The 21722-nt window shown below is 34.8% G+C and overlaps 1 protein-coding gene across 3 annotated transcripts in view; it reads left to right on the top strand.

The window, feature by feature from the left end:
* LOC111044309 (serine/threonine-protein kinase NLK) overlaps window positions 1-21722 on the top strand; it is a 240989-nt gene that overhangs the window by 122910 nt on the left and 96357 nt on the right. For all 3 annotated transcript variants that reach the window (XR_005572276.1, XR_005572277.1, XM_039436424.1), the window contains exons 2-3: window positions 6582-6711; window positions 10806-10861. Coding sequence is in view for 1 of the 3 variants with exons in the window: in XM_039436424.1 (XP_039292358.1) it covers window positions 6582-6711; window positions 10806-10861 (186 nt within the window). In the remaining 2 variants the exon portion in view is untranslated. The remainder of the gene's footprint in view (window positions 1-6581; window positions 6712-10805; window positions 10862-21722) is intronic.

The following is a 21722-nucleotide window of genomic DNA, read 5'->3' as shown; positions in this document are numbered from 1 at the left end:
TTTCTCTTTTTTTTAGAAAACATGTTCACTTTAAAAAGTCCAAAATAGTAACTAGATGCTGTTAGTGATACATAGTATATTAACAAATATTGTAGCAAACATAGTATATCATTCTAAATCGAATTCATAGTATATCTATTTGTAATTGATGATGTGTTTGTTTTTACTTTCCTTGCCCTATTACCATAGGTAAGGAAAGTATTGCTTTCCGAAAAAAATTAAGGTACCCCAATTTCTAAATTTCTATACGTTTCAAGCTCCCCTGAGTCCGAAAAAGTGGTTTTTGGGCATTGGTCTGTGTGTGTGTGTGTGTGTGTGTGTGTGTGTGTGTGTGTGTGTGTGTGTGTGTGTGTGTATGAGTGTATGTGCGTCTGTGTACACGATATCTCATCTCCCAGTTAACGGAATGACTTGGAATTTGGAACGTAAGGTCCTTACACTATAAGGATCCGACACGAACAATTTCGATCAAATGCAATCCAAGATGGCGGCTAAAATGGCGAAAATGTTGTCAAAAACAGGGGTTCTCGCGATTTTCTCGAAAACGGCTCCAACGATTTTGATCAAATTCATACCTAGAAAAGTCATTGATAAGTTCTATCAACTGCCACAAGTCTCATATCTGTAAAAATTTCAGGAGCACTGCACCATCTATGCAAAGTTTGGTTTTAGATTCCCAATTATCAGGCTTCAGATATAATTTAAACAAAAAAAATCGAGTGGAAAAGATTGAGCATGAAAATCTCTGCAATTAATGTCCAGTAACATTTCCACCAAGAATTGAAAATAAGCTTGAAATCCGATAAAATATGATTATTAAATTGCAAACTGTTGGCAACTGTTGTTTCTATTAAATCATTCATTACGAAGAGATAGCAGACCTCGTGTATTTCCATTCCAGCGTTATTGACCTATTACCAGCCTTCTCATATCTTTGAATAGTAGACTTTAGATGCGCGAGTACACTAGCGTCAGGTGATCAATTTTCATAACGGCAAGGAAAGTTGTGTGAGTGCGCCACACCAGATTTTTTGAAGTGTGAATAAATTTTAATTTTGTTGAGTGATAGTTGCTTAACCTAGATTTTGATTTGGACTGTAGTATAAATTTGAAAAGGGACAGTTTTAGGCATAAGCGAGTTGTGCCTCCTCATATAACTGTAATAGTATATTTCGCACCTAGGGCCGAAAATGAGACTTTTCTGGCTCGAAATCGGTTTTCAAAAAGATTTCGGTTTTAGAAAAGATTGAGAGCCGGAAAAACATTTTTGCCCATGGTGAGAACGTTATTTTTCGCCACACAGAAAAATAAACAATATATATATTAGAATAATTGTTCATTATAAGCAAAAGTGGAAGGTGATAGCTCTAGCAAATCTGAGGTAATCTGAATATCAGGAAATTGTCCAAGTATTTTTATTTTTTATTCTGATTTGTCTAAATAACCTAAAAGATTATGTTCAATTATGTAAGAGGTGAATTTATACTTTTTATTCTTCCAAATGACAATAAGATGCTGATATTATTATAAATTTTTTGATTCTTGAATAATAAACACAAATAATAAAAAGTTTTTTGATCAGCTGTTTTAGCACACTTGAAATTTGGCCAATCTGGATGTCAACAATGCTTGTTGTCGTCGACTTCGGGAGTTTAGGTTAGAAGTTCTATCCTACTCTGAAAATCGAATTAATACTCGGAATAGTTTATAATACGGTATATATCTTATCTGTTTTTCATTCATCCAAATAAAATGATAGTATCTTATTGCAGAATACTTATTCAATTCTAGAAGCATAAACTGATTCCATTTTGTAAACACGTTCACATCAAATCAGAATCAGCTGACTTCAAGGTTATTTTACAGCCCTAGGGCCGTAAAACTTTTACCGGCCTGGTCAGAAAACAATCATTTTCGGCCTCCATATGACGCACGAAAACCAGCTCATTACATCCAAGTGGAGCGAAATAGTATATTTCGCACCTAGGGCCGAAAATGAGACTTTTCTGGCTCGAAATCGGTTTTCAAGTCCGAGGCCGTAGGCCGAGGACTAGAAAAGATTGAGAGCCGGAAAAACATTTTTGCCCATGGTGAGAACGTTATTTTTCGCCACACAGAAAAATAAACAATATATATATTAGAATAATTGTTCATTATAAGCAAAAGTGGAAGGTGATAGCTCTAGCAAATCTGAGGTAATCTGAATATCAGGAAATTGTCCAAGTATTTTTATTTTTTATTCTGATTTGTCTAAATAACCTAAAAGATTATGTTCAATTATGTAAGAGGTTGAATTTATACTTTTTATTCTTCCAAATGACAATAAGATGCTGATATTATTATAAATTTTTTGATTCTTGAATAATAAACACAAATAATAAAAAGTTTTTTGATCAGCTGTTTTAGCACACTTGAAATTTGGCCAATCTGGATGTCAACAATGCTTGTTGTCGTCGACTTCGGGAGTTTAGGTTAGAAGTTCTATCCTACTCTGAAAATCGAATTAATACTCTGAATAGTTTATAATACGGTATATATCTTATCTGTTTTTCATTCATCCAAATAAAATGATAGTATCTTATTGCAGAATACTTATTCAATTCTAGAAGCATAAACTGATTCCATTTTGTAAACACGTTCACATCAAATCAGAATCAGCTGACTTCAAGGTTATTTTACAGCCCTAGGGCCGTAAAACTTTTACCGGCCTGGTCAGAAAACAATCATTTTCGGCCTCCATATGACGCACGAAAACCAGCTCATTACATCCAAGTGGAGCGAAAAAATAATTGTACGACTGAGAAAATGAATAAATAAAATATAAACTATAAATTCAATCAGTTGCACCTGATATGTTGGTGAATACATGGCGAGAGCTTGAATATCGTAATGAAGTGTGCACGGAACAAATGGATCCCATGTTGAATTGTACTGATGTTGAACAAAAGTTGAATATTCTCTTTTTCATTGTATGTACTTGTTGATGAAGTTTTCCATTAATTTATACCTAAAACTAGGGATTTCTTTCTCAAACACTCAGAATTATACTCCAAGTAGGTAACAGTTTTATAACATTAATCCGTCCTACATTTCTCCATAATGTAGGCCTACAAACAACTCCATGTCGCAGTCATCAGCTCTTATCTTGGGCTTTGTTGTCCTGTACAGTTCAGTACAGTACATGGTTACTATTGTATGCAAATTCATGTTGATGTCTCACACAGACAGGCACACACACACACACACACACACACACACACTCTCTCGCACATGCCCGCAAGCCCGCATCCTGTGGCCTATTCATGTGTGAATGTGTGAGAATTGTGAAACCGATATGTGCATAATGTGAACAGCTTGGTTGTCGGCGATGTGTGGTTTTCCAAGGTTGAGAGATTTTTTTTTGTTTACTTGCTATAAAATAATAGTAATGATATTGACTATTTGATTTATCATGATGATTATAAGCGTTAGTTTTCTCATGAATATCAATAATTTGCTTTTATATTGTGGGAATGGAATTACTAAAACTTTGTTGGAAAATTAGTGTTCTCAATTTTTGAACAATAAGAATCGGCTCTTTTTAATAGGGTTTTTTTAACTATATTGAGGCCCACATTTTATCAACTATATTCAGATCTATATTTTATCAACTATAGTGGGGTCCACATTTTATCAACTATAGTGAGGTCTATATTTTATCTACTATAGTGGGGTTCAACTATATTGAGGACCACATTTTATCAACTATATTGAGGTCCACATTTTATCAACTAACTATAGTGAGGTCTATATTTTATCAACTATAGTGGGGTCCACATTTTATCAACTGTATTGAGGTCCACAGTTTTTCAACTATATTGAGGTCCAAATTTTATCAACTATATTGAGGTCCACATTTTATCAACTATATTGAGGTCCACATTTTATCAACTATAGTGAGGTCCACATTTTATCAACTACAGTTAGATCAACATTTTATCAACTATAGTGAGGTACACATTTTATCAACTATCGTGAGGTCCACATTTTATCAACTATAGTGAGGTACACATTTTATCAACTATTGTGAGGTCCACATTCTATCAACTACAGTTAGATCAACATTTTATCAACTATATTGAGGTCCACATTTTATCAACTATAAATTCAATCAGTTGCACCTGATATGTTGGTGAATACATGGCGAGAGCTTGAATATCGTAATGAAGTGTGCACGGAACAATGGATCCCATGTTGAATTGTACTGATGTTGAACAAAAGTTGAATATTCTCTTTTTCATTGTATGTACTTGTTGATGAAGTTTTCCATTAATTTATACCTAAAACTAGGGATTTCTTTCTCAAACACTCAGAATTATACTCCAAGTAGGTAACAGTTTTATAACATTAATCCGTCCTACATTTCTCCATAATGTAGGCCTACAAACAACTCCATGTCGCAGTCATCAGCTCTTATCTTGGGCTTTGTTGTCCTGTACAGTTCAGTACAGTACATGGTTACTATTGTATGCAAATTCATGTTGATGTCTCACACAGACAGGCACACACACACACACACACACACACACACACACACACACACACACACACTCTCTCGCACATGCCCGCAAGCCCGCATCCTGTGGCCTATTCATGTGTGAATGTGTGAGAATTGTGAAACCGATATGTGCATAATGTGAACAGCTTGGTTGTCGGCGATGTGTGGTTTTCCAAGGTTGAGAGATTTTTTTTTGTTTACTTGCTATAAAATAATAGTAATGATATTGACTATTTGATTTATCATGATGATTATAAGCGTTAGTTTTCTCATGAATATCAATAATTTGCTTTTATATTGTGGGAATGGAATTACTAAAACTTTGTTGGAAAATTAGTGTTCTCAATTTTTGAACAATAAGAATCGGCTCTTTTTAATAGGGTTTTTTTAACTATATTGAGGCCCACATTTTATCAACTATATTCAGATCTATATTTTATCAACTATAGTGGGGTCCACATTTTATCAACTATAGTGAGGTCTATATTTTATCTACTATAGTGGGGTTCAACTATATTGAGGACCACATTTTATCAACTATAGTGGGGTCCACATTTTATCAACTAACTATAGTGAGGTCTTTATTTTATCAACTATAGTGGGGTCCACATTTTATCAACTATATTGAGGTCCACATTTTTTCAACTATATTGAGGTCCACATTTTATCAACTATATTGAGGTCCACATTTTATCAACTATATTGAGGTCCACATTTTATCAACTATAGTGAGGTACACATTCTATCAACTATTGTGAGGTCCACATTCTATCAACTACAGTTAGATCAACATTTTATCAACTATATTGAGGTCCACATTTTATCAACTATAGTGAGGTACACATTTTATCAACTATAGTGAGGTACACATTTTATCAACTATTGTGAGGTCCACATTCTATCAACTACAGTTAGATCAACATTTTATCAACTATATTGAGGTCCACATTTTATCAACTATAGTGAGGTACACATTTTATCAACTATAGTGAGGTACACATTTTATCAACTATTGTGAGGTCCACATTCTATCAACTACAGTTAGATCAACATTTTATCAACTATATTGAGGTCCACATTTTATCAACTATAGTGAGGTACACATTTTATCAACTATAGTGAGGTACACATTTTATCAACTATTGTGAGGTCCACATTCTATCAACTACAGTTAGATCAACATTCTTTCAACTATAGTGAGGTCGACATTTCATCAACTATATTGAGGTCCACATTTTATCAACTATTGTGAGATCCACATTTTAATGACAGTATTTGATTAACATTATTGTTGCTATCTTTGTCTATCAATCGTCAAAGCCGATAGCGCTATCCTTTTCCAGCTCCGCAACTTTGTCAGATCGTTTGTCAACAATATAGAAATATAGTACAAAATATTCAATCTCAATTATTATAGAAATTTATTTATTGAAACATATATTTGGGTATTGGAAACGAGACAGGGCCGCCGAAAACCAGTACATTCAGAGAGTGATATGTATCAGTATAACCGCTAAAACAAAAAAAAATACGGGGTGATTCAATTCAGTAGACTAAAAGCTTTCACTGTGAAAACGGCCCTAAAAAGCGTATTTCCTTTTAGCTTACCTGGAATTAGTTATTTTCCGGTTTAAATGAATGTCAAAATATTCCTGATTAGGGCACCCATTCCCAGGAATCAAGACATTATCAATTGATTTTTGTGGAATTTCTCCACGATTGTAAAAAAACAGTTTTATTTTTGTTACATCCACATTACTTATTTCTTGATCGTTTACAGGACTGCAATTCTTTGTTGAAATCAATAACTTGCTGCAGATGTGTTGGTTTCAACAACTTTACCCTGTAATAATGTCTAATAAAATGTGGATGTGACAAAAATGATTTTTTTTTCTCAAAACATTATAGCTCTACCAAAAATACTGACATGAATTGGCTACTAATTTCATTTTGGTATCGTTTTTCAGTTATCTATTTTCTTGTTTGTAAGTAACTTTTTGTTTTGGAGTTTTGTTGTCTAATTGGTTGTTTTTGTATGTTTCAGGGCAGTGACAGACCCCCGTGATGGCTGCCGAGTGGCCCTCAAAAAACTGCCCAAAGTTTTCCACTCACTCGTCTCATCGAAGCGAGTTTTCCGGGAACTAAAAATGCTCTGCTTCTTCAAACACGAAAACGTAAGTCATAATTCATGTCAAATGTGTATGAAAAATTATTTGTTTCTGGTGATTAATGTTCTGTAAATAAATGCTGATGGAATATTGAGCTATTACAGTAAAAATAGAGAAATATCTAGAACACTAGATTGTATTAATACTATAGAAAGTTAGGTCCACGTTATCATGGCAGTATTTGATTAACATTTGATGTGCTATCATTTATCAGTCAACAAAGCAGACAGTGGAATCCTATGCAATATTGCCAGATCGTTTTTAAACAATCTTGAAATATAATTCATCAACAAAATATTCAATCTCAAATATGAGATTTTGATATTAAACTATTAAAAAATTTATTTTCTTGATAAAATGTAATTAGATATTGATCATTTTTAAGAAGAATAAACAGTTGATATTCCATCTGTTTTACCGGTATCAGCTACCTCTCATATAAGGCAATGGCAAGGCAGAGAATCGGCAACGCTGTTCTCTCATCTTTCTCCACTGCCATTATAACGTGGATCTCACTACATAATATATATTACACATAATTGACCGAGCGAAGTGAGGTCTAAGATTCAAGTCGACGGTTTTGCATTTTTCTTTATGTTTTTATGTTTATATTTATGTTGCGCATTTACGGCGAAACGCGGTAATAGATTTTCATGAAATTTGACTGGTATGTTCCTTTTTAAATTGCGCGTCGACGTATATACAAGGTTTTTGGAAATTTTGCATTTCAAGGATAATATGAAAGGTAAAAGAAGCCTCCTTCATACGCCAATATTAGAGTAAAAATCAGACTATAGAATCATTCATCATGAATCAGCTGTCTAGTGGACTATAATACTACCCGTTCAAAAACATCGAACATCTTGAAAAAAAAAATGTATGTGGACTATAATACTACCCGTTCAAAAACATCGAGCATCGAACATCTAGTGGACTATAATACCACCCGTTCAAAAACATCGAACATCTTGAAAAAAAATGTATCTTTCCATCAACGTTGTAGACAGTTGCAGCCAGACCTGATAACAGCGCTCACACTCACATTCCGGGACGATACGTCACGGTACGATAGGACAGAAAGCTCTATGTTTATTTAGAATTTTCTCTAGACATTTTAAATTGATAAATATTATTTATTAATTTTTGAGAAAACATAACTACAGGTCAATGTAACTTACTGAGCGCGAGGTCTACTGTTCACATAACTACTAGTATGTAATATGTTACATTTTATACTCCCTGGTCTGGTGGTATTGAGCCAGCAAGCATTTTTCAGAGTCATTGTATTAAATGTGACTTCAAAGAATGAATTTAAAATATAAGACTAGTAGTTCTGTGAACAATAGACCTCGCGCAGTTATAAACCACAGCCTCCTCTTATACTGTCCATCAGAGTAAATCTTGTTAGTATGTCGTGTCGGCGAGATATCGGTGTGAAAACGGCTAATGGCTGTTGGGGTTGGTGTATCAAAAGTGCTAACATCAAAAGCTAATCTCCTTCAAGACATACTGGCAACAGGTCAGCCCGAGTTCAAAGCAAAGGAAGGTCGAGAGACAATACTATGTTATTTATCTATTAATAGCATGCAATCAATAGTTCATTTAATAGTGCATTGAAATTGCATTCAATGAGGAATGCAATTTATAATCTACTCGACAGCTGATTTATGATGAATAATTTTATAGTCTGATTTTTACTCTAATATAGGCGTATGAAGGAGGCTCCTTTTCCTTTTATATTATCCTTGAAATGCAAAATTTCCAAAAACCTTGTACATACGTCGACGCGTAATTGAAAAAGGAACATACCTTTCAAATTTCATGAAAATCTATTACCGCGCTTCGCCGTAAATGCGGAACATTAATATAAACATGAAAACATAAAGAAAAATGCAAAACCGTCGACTTGAATCTTAGACCTCACTTCGCTCGGTCAATTAAATACAGAATACAGTATACATCAAATACCTGACGCACTATGAATAGTATTATCGAAGTTTACAAGTTGATCAACCAATATTGATTGAACGGTCAAGTTGGTAATAGATACAGTACAGTTGTATCTAATTTAGAAGTAGAACGTCCACAATTTCTTATTTCATATCTTGTACTATATTCGTCAACCAACTGATAATATTCGCCTGATAACTTTCCAAAATCTATTTACGGTTTGTATGCGTGTGTAACGTCTTGTTTTTCTACTGGTTGCTGATTTTTTCACATCCAGAAAGTTGAAACGCGTGGGAATAACAGTTCCTTGAGTCTTCACACGTTAATGATATGGGGAGAAATTTATTTATTTTTGCTTGAAATGTTTGGGAATTCCAACTATAATTTACAATTGTACCGTACCATGATATCTGCAATAGAATATTATATTCGTGCATCTATAGTGAGGTCCACTTTATAATGGCAGTGGAGAAAAACTTTGCCGATCCTCTGTCTTGTCAATGCCTTCTATAGACGGTAGCCGATACAGGTTGATTGATGTAATATTTACAGTTCATTCCCGTTTAAAATGATCAATCATATTTTATTGAACAAGAAATTATATTTTTCAATAATTTTATAGTTAATTTTCATGATTAAGATGAAATATTTTGTTAATAAATTATTCTACATTGTTGAAAGACGATCTGGCAACAGAGCAAAGCGAGAAAGAGATATCCGCTTTGTTGAATGATAGACTAGGATAGCAATATCATTGCTAATCAAACACTGCCATTATAACGTGGACCTCACTATAGCATTGAATGTTGTGGAATTACAGTTGAGTAAAGTTTTGTATTTATGGCCAACATGTTCATTGCGAATAGATTATTTTGTACAAGTTTATTCATTAATTTATACAATAAGTACATAATCAGAATGATAGGTAGTGGAAGAATAAGGTAACCTTGTGCTATTCCTCTCCCAAATTCAGATAAGGTTACACATAGCCCGAAATAGGTTAAGTTTTGTAGTTGTTCACTTCACAAAATTTTGACAAAGTAGATTTTCAAATTTTGATGCTTCAAAACTGAACATAGTTGTACCAAGAATTTATGACTGTGAAGTACATTAGTATCAATTCAGTTCAAATATATAAATAAATTTTACCATGTCTATGAAAATTAATTCAGCATTTAAAATGGGAAAAATATGAAATTTGGTGAAATATTCAGAAGGTTGACCGTGAAATTGATATGAAGTGAAGTGTTGAGAGTGGATATATTTGAGGTGAGGGCGATCTCAACTCCCATTGGTAGTTGGCATGATGATTAAATCGCTGCTCTCTCATTGGCTGGATTATGATTGGTTGACTCCTCTCTCGCTCCCTCCACTCCTGTTCACTGTCGTGGAATTGCAACACTATCATTGGTTCAATTCTCTCTCATTCAACTCTCATTAGCTGACATTATTTTATCCTACAAAATTTCTGTTCTTTGATGGGCTAACTCTTGATTGATTGGATTAATTATTTCTGGACTCTAATTACTTGTAGGTTAACAAATTTTCTGCAGTACTTTCAAAAACTTAAACTCTGTTCTGCCATTGGCTAGCTAGAAATAGTCTAAGGCCTAGTTGCACAACAGCCGGTTAAATTTTAACCGTGATTAATTTCACGAGAACCAATCAGAGAAGGCGTTTTTGAAAAGACGGTTTCTCTGATCGGTTCTCAATTAATCTCGGTTAAAATTTAACCGGCTGTTGTGCAACCGGCACTAAGTTTTTTTTTATTCTGAACAGAAAATAGGCTGACATTAAATCTACAGATTCTGATCTCTGACCAGCTTGTATAACTTCTCTTGATTGGTGGTCTTGTGATTTGTTATTTTTTCTTTCTGGGCTTCCATTGGATGCCTTTCAAACTACATAACCCTCACAGTTTCATTTGCTAGCTACAGTTTTGTTCCAATTTGCGTTGTTTTGACTCGCATTGGATGATTCTCTCAATCTCATTCCCTAGTTATATTCAATCTCTATTAATTCATAGGTAACTTAAGATTGAATGGAGTGTTTGTATGTTCTGAATATGAATTTTCTGTATGTATTTCAAACCATTTTAATGTATCGTACCTATTTATAGTTGACACTTTTATATTTTTGTCTGTTTTCAGGTTCTCTCCGCCTTGGACATTCTACAACCACCTCATTTAGACTTCTTCCAGGAAATGTATCCTTTTCATCTGAAACTCAATTCAAATTTTGCTAATATTGATACTTGCAAATAGTTTTCTAGCTCTAATTGTAGTGTAGCCATTTTAAATACTTCCCAATAGTTATATAGGTTCAACTGTAGTGTTTTGACATCTTATATCCTATTTCCAGTGAATAATTAATCCTCTATAATCCCTTGTAAGTTGTAATTATTGAAATAATTTCCACTAGAATTATTTTAATACCGTAAAATATGTATTCATAATTGCAGTTAGTAGGACCCTCTGTATTTTCCCTACTTCGTTACATCTTCGTTCATCTATAATAATAACAATAATATATTTTACAATTACATGAAACTCCGATTTCAGTTTAAGTTTGGATTGAGTATCATCATCCAAAATTTTACTTGAAAATTTTACTTAGAAACCGAATGTCTACGGTAAGCAACGTTGTTTCAATCACTATTAAACTAACTACTGTATCTTACTTTATATTAAACTACAGTACTACTTTATTATATAGTTCAACTCTTTTTTTTAGCTAAGCAGTATTACAGTATTATCCATGATAATTATAAACTTGTCTACATGTAGATTAGGTATCTAACTACTGTAGTATAAAACTAACGTAATAGAACGAGATTACTATAGTAATAGAATGAGAGAAATGGCCGGTACTAGACTATAAAACAAACAACAGTAGACGTCGCATTTAAATTAGCCGTCACGACGACCTTGGAGTACGCAAAAATAACGCGGAACTCAGAGCTCAGTTCAAGATGATGATGATGATGATGATGATGATACGCTGCGTCACAACGGGATCGTAGGTTATCGCCTTCTGAATAATGTTCATTGTTATCCGAAAAGTTTGTTTCTTTCCCAGACTTTTATGTCTGTTTAATTTCTCCATTTGTTTGTGGTATTGCGTTTATTTTGCAATGAAATGATCATTTCGGTTGTTTATTGTTTGTGGTGTTGATTTGGCTTTTGAAATGGAATTTGACAGTTTTGTTATCTCAATTTTTTGGGAATGCTAGATGATTCTGTCCTTATCTTCACGTTTTTGTCATTGTCGTTAGTTTTTAATGGAATTGATAGGCTTAGGCCCGATTGCACAAAAGTCTATTATAACAGACTTTTATGTCTGTTTAAATTCTCCATTTATTGATTGATTGATATAATAAGTATACATCATATAAATGATAGGGAGAGGAAAAATAAGGTAACCTTGTGCTAATCCTCTCCCCAATTTAGATATGGTTACACATAGTCCGAAATAGGTTAAGTATTGTAGCTTAAGGCACTTAAGGCTGTGCAAAGACTAAAAATAAACTTTCTACTCGTGATATTTTTCAAAGTTTTTGTATTTGTTTTTGGTATTGCGTTTATTTTGCAATGAAATGATAATTTTGGTTGTTTTTAGTTTGTGGTTTTGCTTTGGCTTTTAAAATGGAATTTGACAGTTTTGTTATCTCAATTCTTTGGGAATGCTAGATGATTCTGTCTTTATCTTCACGTTTTTGTCATTGTCGTTAGTTTTTAATGGAATTGATAGGCTTAGGCTCGATTGCACAAAAGTCTGTTATAACGGTGATTAAATGTCATGAGAACCAATCAGAGAAGCGGGGAACGTCTTGTCTTCAATTAGCACTTAAGGCTGTGTAAAGACTAAAAATAAACTTTCTACTCGTGATATTTTTAATAGTTTTTGGTTGAAAACTTTATTCAACTATTTACAATTTCATCTATTTCTCTATAGAATCGAATCAAAGTTTTTAAATCAGATATAGACATTTTTTACAAATCGAATTCAGAAACCTCCATTTCCATTTCAATCGTAGAAATCTATCTCTTGTTTTCTCCGTTGATATATTGCACACTCGTATTCATATGGAAAACGTTAATCCAGTTACATACTCATTGATTTTTACTGTACCTGCCCTATTACCATAGGTAAGGGAAGTATTGCTCTCCGAAAAAAAATTAAGGTACCCCAATTTATAAATTTCTATACGTTTCAAGGTCCTCTGAGTCCGAAAAAGTGGTTTTTGGGTATTGGTGTGTGTGTGTGTGTGTGTGTGTGTGTGTGGTGTGTGTGTGTGTGTGTGTGTGTCTGTGCGTCTGTGTACACGATATCTCATCTCCCAGATAACGGAATGACTTGAAATTTGGAACGTAAGGTTCTTACACTATAAGGATCCGACTCGAACAATTTTGATCAAATGCAATCCAAGATGGCGGCTAAAATGGCGAAAATGTTGTCAAAAACAGGGTTTTTCGCGATTTTCTCAAAAACGGCTCCAACGATTTTGATCAAATTCATACCTCAAATAGTCATTGATAAGCTCTATCAACTGCAACAAGTCCTATATCTGTAAAAATTTCAGGAGCTTCGCCCCATCAATGCAGATAGATTCCCAATTATCAGGCTTCAGATACAATTGAAACGAAAAAAATCAAGTGGAGTAGATTGAGCATGAAAATCTCTACAATTAATGTTCAGTAACATTTTCACCTAAAATTGAAAATAAGCTTTAAATTCGAGAAAATGTGATTATTCTATTGCAAATTATTGTTGATTCTATTAAATCATTCACTATGAAGAGATAGCAGACCTCATGTGTGTCTCCAGCGTTATTGCCCTGTCACCAGCTGGCTCAAATCTTTGAATAGTAGACTTGAGATGCACGGGAACACTAGCGTCAGGTGATCAATTTTCATAACGGCAAGGAAAGTTGTGTGAGTGCGCCACACCAGATTTTTGGATGTTCGTCTTTGCCGTTCTTATGAATTCTAACAGATTAAACCGAGCTTGACAAACAACATCTGTTTCACAGCATCTTTTCAGTCCAATAGAATTTATAAAGACGGCAAAAAATCGTACGTCGAAAATCGATGTACAGTAGTTCAATTTCCAGTCTAAAACTGATGAACAAGTTCCAAAATATTTTGATTTTCAAATGAAGTGGCCTACTTCAAATTACAAACACCTTCTCTAGCAATCCCTCTCATTTAGAATCATGTCCCTGTCAATCACCAAGTCTCTCTCTATCTCCATTTCTCTCTTGCACGCTAAACCTATTTTAGTGCAGGTCTCAATGTATCTATAGCATAAGTATAGATAACCATACCAATCTACATCTGGATATGAAACTGCTATACCTGGTATCTATCTAGGTATTTCAACCCTCCAGAATCACTCTCACTCTCTCTCTCTCTCTCTCTCTCTCTACCTACCTACCTACCTCCATTACTCTCTTGCAAGTTCCATCTATTTTAGAAATATATCAATAGCATATCTATCTAGGTATATCAACCCTCCAGAATCTCTCTCGCACTCTCTCTCTCTCTCTGTATGTGGCATGACACAACATACAAAGCACAAAGCAGCATCACTTTGTTAACATAGGATGAGGGGACTTGATCTAAGCACGTCATGTCTATCCTAAGCACTGTGCTTACTTAAAGGGGACTTAGCTAGGGCCTTGGCTCAGGAATTTATAGCATTGTCTATGTCACATAGATATGCGTGTATGAGAGAAAGTGAGAGTGAGTGAGTGAGTGAGTGAGAGATTGATTGATTGATTGAGTACTTTATTTATGTAGATTACAATATATACTGGCTTATTCACTTATATACAATAGCTTACAATACAGCAAAATTATAGATGAATTTACATAATATAGACTAAGAAAATAATTATTGAACTGTATATGATATGAAAAAGCAATTTGTAATATAATAACTATAGATAATTATATTGTTATGCATCTACATAAATTGGCGGAGCTTTGGACATATCAATGTCCATTCTTTGGAAAGAATATTAAAAATATCCTCCCCACTAACTCTCTACCAAATAGAGAGAGAGAGAGAGAGAAAGAGTGAGAGAGTGAGAGAAGCAAGAAACATTACATATACAGTAGACAGATAGAGTATAGATCACACATACAGATTTAGTGAGAGTGATAGAAAGCTACATGAATTATAATATGTAGTGTACCTGTAATCAAAGATAGATATTCAAAGTAAGGGATGAACGTAGTTCGCTGAAATATCTAAAGGTACATGTTTCATGATATGTATAGTGTATACCTGAAATATCATAGATAGATATTCAAAATTCGGAATATACGTACATTGCTATTTATGAGCAATTCGCTCAAATATCTAAGGAGTATGCTTGATGGAAATGCTTAGAGTATAAATGTGATAGCATAGAAAGATGTTTAGAATTCAGTATAAGCATTGCTCTAAAATGTGTAATATTCTCTAAAAATGCTGTAGTTACTTCAGAAGCTATATCTTGACTAATCTTGCCTTAAAACATATACACGTACGAGATAGGAAATTCACGAATGACGCATCATCACGTCTGAACTGATCAACTTGGAATATTGCATTTATGGTTACCGAGGATGATTATAGGACTATTTTAAATTCTTCAAGATTTCAGGAAGTCAAGTTTTTAATTAGACCCTTGCGGAGCACGGGTTACCTGCTAGTCATAGAATAAATTCATTTATCTACGACATTGTGATTGTATCAACCAGTAGAAACAAGGATGAATAATAAAGCCATATTATCAGACTAATGATACGCAGAAACATTTTCAATTGAACACGAAAACATGACAAGCAACAGACATGACAAAGAAAGAAACAATTCCCGATGAAAATTGGAAAGAGTTGGTGAATCAATGAGTGAGAGAGAGAGAGTGAGTTGCGAGAATGGGCTTGGGAGAGAGACAAAGCTGCATGACGCATTGCACATATGCAGTTTAGTGCAACATACGGTGCAAACTGCATACAGATTTCTGTATGCATTTGCAGCTGCATCGCCGTTGCATATCAACCCCTCGTGATATACAGGGGCGAGAAAGAGAGGGTGAATGGCATTGGAAGGGGTTAGGGGTACAAACACGTGTGTCACTCACGTAGGAGGAGGAGGAAGAGGAGGAGGAGGAGGAGGCGGAGGAGTATGAGTATAAGGAGGGGTGGTTGGAGTAGCATGTGTTTCAGCCCCCTCACATGTGATCTACATCTACCACCCTCTATAACACAGTCATGCAGACAGGCATTGAAATGAAATTGAGCATCAGTAATCATTGTTCCCAACGAATTCTGCACACTCAGTCCTTGCTAACATAATAGTATAGTATATTTCGCACCTAGAGCAGAAAATGAGACTTTTCCGGCTCGAAATCGGTTTTCAAGTCCGAGGACGTAGGCCGAGGACTGGAAAAGACTGAGAGCCGGAATAGTATATTTCGCACCTAGGGCCGAAAATGAGGTATTCCCGGCTCGAAATCGGTTTTCAAGTCCGAGGACGTAGGCCGAGGACTAGAAAAGATTGAGAGCCGGAAATGCATTTTTGCCCATGGTGCGAACGCTATTTTTCGCCACACCAATAAAAACTTCCCAATCTATAAGAAATTAAAAAATAAATAAAATTCAAATAGCCTATTTTGATAGTTTGAATCTTGGTTATGACAACTTTTACTGTCAATTAATTTCAATATTACTAATTAATAATTTACAATAGTGACCATATTTTTATACTATTAATATTAGGCGCGAGCATTGCGCCCGGTGCAATATATCATGGATAGATGGATGAATAGAATTTTCATTACTATTTTGAAATAATGTGATGAAAAAATTAATATAATTGCATATTTCACAGTTTTGTTTCAAAATATATCTGAAAAATTGATTGAAATTTAAATTACGGTAACTAATATAAAAAATAGGTAGCCTAATAAAAGTCGAAATTCATCGACAAAAAAAAATGTCATTGACCAAGATTCGAACCTAGATCATGTTTGTTATTCTCTGAGCTTTGAGTTCTGATGTATTACGCCTTTACGCTCTCAGCCATTGCATACTTTTCAAAATAGGGGCTCGACTGATAACACTTAGCATACATGTAGGCCTAATACTGTACACTGTAAACAATGGACTTCTAAAAAGTTTACTTCACTCCTAAAAAGCGTACAACATACTTTGGCTCATGACTTATATTATTAAAATTAATATCATTATCTTTCCCACAATAAAATTTTCACTCTGAATTACCTAAGTCAGGTAACGAGTCAGGTAACGTATGTAGGCTACTATAATAATATAGTGTAAGTTATAGCGGCAAATTTAAAGCCGGTTTGCCGGCATTTTCACAACAAAATATTGCTCTGAAAATAGTTAAATCATAGAGAAAACATTCGAAGATTCAATCTTGAGTGGGCCTAATGTTTTCTCTATATGGTTTAATATTGAAGAAAAATTATCTAAAAGTTTTAATAATGAATTACGAAAAAATTACTAGGAATTTTTCAGTCAAGGCTGAGTTTCACCAGTAGGCTTACCTTAAACTTCAGATCTCTGCTGTATTTTCTTATTATTATTGTTGATTGTATTGCATTAAGAAGTGGAATTCGATAATAAAAAAGAAACAATTATTACTCTACCTCACTTTTAAATATTGATACAATTATTGTACTTTGATTTCAAAATCGATTCTTCACTTTTAAATACCGTACTTGCAATACGTACCTTTCTGACAATGGACAATGCAGCCAACATTATATTGTTGAGGCTATGGAGATATCATCGTATTCTATTGTTTGATATCAAAAACACAATAATAAATATTAAATTATGAAACAGTAATTTATAAAATATATCATGGACATAATACCGCGATTCACGATACATAATTATATAGATTATTACAGTCGTTATGAGATTATCTCTCTATGATTTTTGTGAGATCGGACACAATCAGCTGTTATTCAAGGTCATTTTACAGCCCTAAGGCCGTAAAGTTTTACCGGCCTGGTCGGAAAACAATCACTTTCGGCCTCCATATGACGCACGTAAACCAGCTCATTACATCCAAGTGTGGCGAAAAAACATTTTTGCCCGTGGTGCGAACAATATTTTTCGCCACACTACAGGTATTGCTGACAAAATAAATAAAGAATACTTGTTATCGTACCTATCTCTTGATTTTAGTGGTAGAAGATTTGCAGTGAGGATTTCAGATTCTTTTAAAATTTCACTTGGAATATCACGGGCATCGTCATCTTCAAGCATTTTTGAAAATTTGGAATGCGCTAATCAACAATAAATAATTGAATAAAACCTGTTGCGAAGCGAATGCTGAATTAGTTTGATTTGAAACTCGAATTGAAATCATGGCGACTTCAGCAGCTGATGAAGAAAGTTGACACTCGCCCGATCTAGCGGATGTCTTATCAACTACGGACTTCCATGACCGGCTGGAAAGAGACCATTTTCTGGCCTAGACCGGAAAAGAAACCCTTTTTTGACGATAGACGAGAGTCGTCTGCAAACAAGGTCTTTCAGATCTACGTAGGGACTGGAAAACAGCTGCTTTCTGTGCAGTGTGGCGAAAATGTTTTATTGGATTTTATTCGTTATAACTTTTGCATTATTTTATGAAGATCCCTAGAGCCAGATACAAATACTGTATATAACTCCTGAAAATTGAACTACTATAATAAAGTTCTGTCCATATCAAATCCTGTGTTTTCGGACGAATTTTTTCATCAATTCGGGAGAGATGCTGTTATGGATTTAACCTGTTAATGCTCTCCCAACTTTTTTATGATTTTGGCTTGTATGATAGAAATAGATTCATTAGAACTTCATTCGATATGCCAAGTAGTTGATAGAATAACAATGGTTTGGGCTTCGAGGAAACTGAACTCTGGCTTCAGGATGTGAGGAGATGAGTATAAGCTGCAGAATGGAATTCGAAAAATTGTCGGCATTGTCTGCCATAATCAGACTGGCAAGTAGAAGATTAAGAAGAAGAAGAAGAAGAAGAAGAAGAAGAAGAAGAAGAAGAAGCAGAAGAAGAAGAAGAAGAAGAAGAAGAAGAAGACGCAGAAGAAGAAGAAGAAGAAGTAGAAGAAGATGATGATGATGATGATGAAGAAAAAGAAGAATGAAAAGAAGGGTATGAAGAAGAAAAAGAAGGAGAAAGATAAGAAGATGAAGATGGAGAAAAAGAAGAAGAAGCTGTACAGTCGTAATGATGCTTTGTGGTCTGCTGTGGAACGGCAGTCGGAAAAAGTGAATAAAGAAGGTAAAAAAAGAGTGTGTTGAAAAACAGGTACAAGTTGTTGGAGGGTGTGGGAGGAGGAAGGCAAATTGATGATGAGGAAGACGAAGAAGGAGGAGGATATTGCGGAGGAGAAGAAGATGACCACGAGGACTTGAATACAACGAACGGCCTTCACATTGCAACGAAGTTCAATGTCCCGAGCAACTATCAGCTGTGTGTGAAGCATCCCGTTCAATTGCATGGGGTACATAAAAATGTGAAGAGTGATTTTCAAATTGTTGATAACACAGTTTAGAAAAAATATGCGTGGATACTCATATTGTCATGATTTTCGATGAAATCTGTGTACTATCCATCAGAGACAAGAAATATACTTATGCTTATCCTTTATCTATGTCTCTATTTATCAAACATTTATCCTCAAACACATACCGAATAATATTAGTGCTCAGAATATCACCTCGCCCAGTAAAGAATATTTTCATTTCACTTCATTTGAAAATGCGAGGCTGCCTTCAGTATTACAGTATCAGGCAGAAAGCAATGTCACGCCATAAAGCCGCAAAGTGACGCAACACTGACTCCTCCACTTCTATTTTTCTTTCTTCTTCTTCTTCTTCATCGTCTTCATCTTCTTTTCCTGTCTTCTTCTTCTTCTATTTCTTTCTCCTCCCTTCTTCCTCTTCTTCATTCTCCCACTTCCTGATGCCAGCAACACCCACAAGTTCCCAAGTTTCAAAACTTGGAACAGTATTGCTTGCTAGAAGCTCATTATTATACCAGTTACGATAAGAAACTTGTAGGAGAAATGCATGGGAAGAGAAGAATAAAAAGGAGAAGAGAACAAGGAAATATTGGAGAAGAAGGGAGAATGAATGGGAAGAGAAGAATGGAAGAGGGAGAAAATGAAGGAGAAGAAGGGAAGGAAGAGGATGATGTAAAAATTCGTTGATTATCGAACAGAATTTTGTGTTGAATGAAAGTTTAGGAAAATTTGAATAAAAGTAGAAGAGGTGGTGAAAAAAATGTGTTCTCAGTGCATGGAAGAGCAGGACGTGAGTAAAGAGAGACGGAAAAAGAGTAGAAGAAGGAAGGAGAAGAAAGGGAGGAGAATGTAGAGGAGCGAAAGAGTTAGAATAACCCGACATTTTTTTTTTTTTTTGGTTTGTAATGTTATTGTTTATAGTGTAATATTGATAGTATTTTAATAATGTTAAACTGATACTGAAGTTCTTTTTCCTTTTTTCTTGTCTTTTTAGTTTTTTCTACTCTTTCTTAATTTCTTTGTAAACTGTAACACTTCTTTTTTATTTAAAGTAGTTTTTTCTGCCCAAATAGGTTTTTGTAAACCTTTGGGATTATTTTCCATGTATATTTGATTTTTGGTAATGCTCTTCAGGGTATGATTGTGATTTTTTAGTTATATGGTAATTTTTCCAGTGACTGGTAATTTCATGCTCTGTATAATATATATTGTATAAATGGAAAATAAATTGAATTGATTTGATTTGATAAGGGGATGGAGTGACGACAAGGAAGAGGTGGAAAAGAGAAAAATGAAGTAGTGGAAGAATGAGCAAGAGAAATATGATGATTTCATATTTAATAAAAATACTAAGAAATTATAAAATTTGACTCTGATAGAATCTACTTTTAATAAAATCAGTATTTTTCGACAATTTCTAGACTTATTATCAAGCCACAATATCAACTTCTCAACTACTCAAAAACATGATGATTTCATTCATATTTTACTTCTTCTCTTTTGATCTGAGCAGAAGAAAATTGGGTCAATCACTTTTCTAAAAGCTTCACCTCTGTACACCTTCAGGTAACCTGAGTAACTATTTCTAATTTCCGAGTATCTTAGAAAGCAACCAGAGAAATGCCAGACTGGAAATTGATAACACGGTATATATTATCATGATGAGTGGAAAGCGTGTCCACTGATATTTTGTGCTTTGAATCGCTTCTGTGTGTGAAGCAATCGGACAAAGGAGCAAGAGGAAACGAAAGGGAAGAAGAAAAGGAAGAAGAAGATGAGGTGGAGGAGGAGAAGACGAAGAAATAGAAGGAGGAGAAGAAGAAGAAAAAGAACAAGAAGAAGGAGAAGAAGACAGGAGGATGAGAAGAAGAAGCAGGAAGAAGATGAAGAAGAAAGTGGAGAAGAAGAAGAAGGAGAAGAAGAAGAAGAAGAAAGAGAAGAAGAAGAAGAAAGAGAAGAAGAAGAAGAAGAAGAAGAAGAAGAGAAGAAGAAGAAGAACGAACGAAGACTAAGAAGAAGGAGAGAAGAGGGAGAACAGAAGAGGAAGGAACATTATGAGAAGTGATGATTGTGGTGGAGGAGGAATAGCAGAGGAGGATGAGGAGTAAAAAGTTGAGGAGGAGTAGAAGAAGATGTTGATGAGGAGGAAAAGGAGAAGAAGAAGCAGTAGTGTCATAAAGAGAAGGTGGTGGAGGAGAAGGAGGAGGAGTAGAAGCATTATGATTAGGAGAAGCAAATGGTGGAGGTTTAGAATCATGAGGAGGTGGTGGAGAAGGATGAGGAGGAGGAGTAAGAAAATGAGTATTAGCATGAGATGAGGAGGAGGGGAATGAAGAAGAGAAGGAGAAGCAGATGGTGTAGGTGAAGAAGCATTCGGAGGAGTAGAAGAGGAGTAGTAGAAGCATGAGGAGGAGTACGATGGTGAGGAGGAGGAGGAGAAGTAGGAGGTTGAGGGACACACCCTCGGGGCATACACACCAAAACTGGGGTAAGTAGTGGTTTAGGGGCTGTGGGG

This window comes from Nilaparvata lugens, chromosome 10, assembly GCF_014356525.2.
Source record: "Nilaparvata lugens isolate BPH chromosome 10, ASM1435652v1, whole genome shotgun sequence".
NCBI lineage: Eukaryota > Metazoa > Arthropoda > Insecta > Hemiptera > Delphacidae > Nilaparvata > Nilaparvata lugens.
This window is presented reverse-complemented; position numbering and strand designations above follow the sequence as displayed.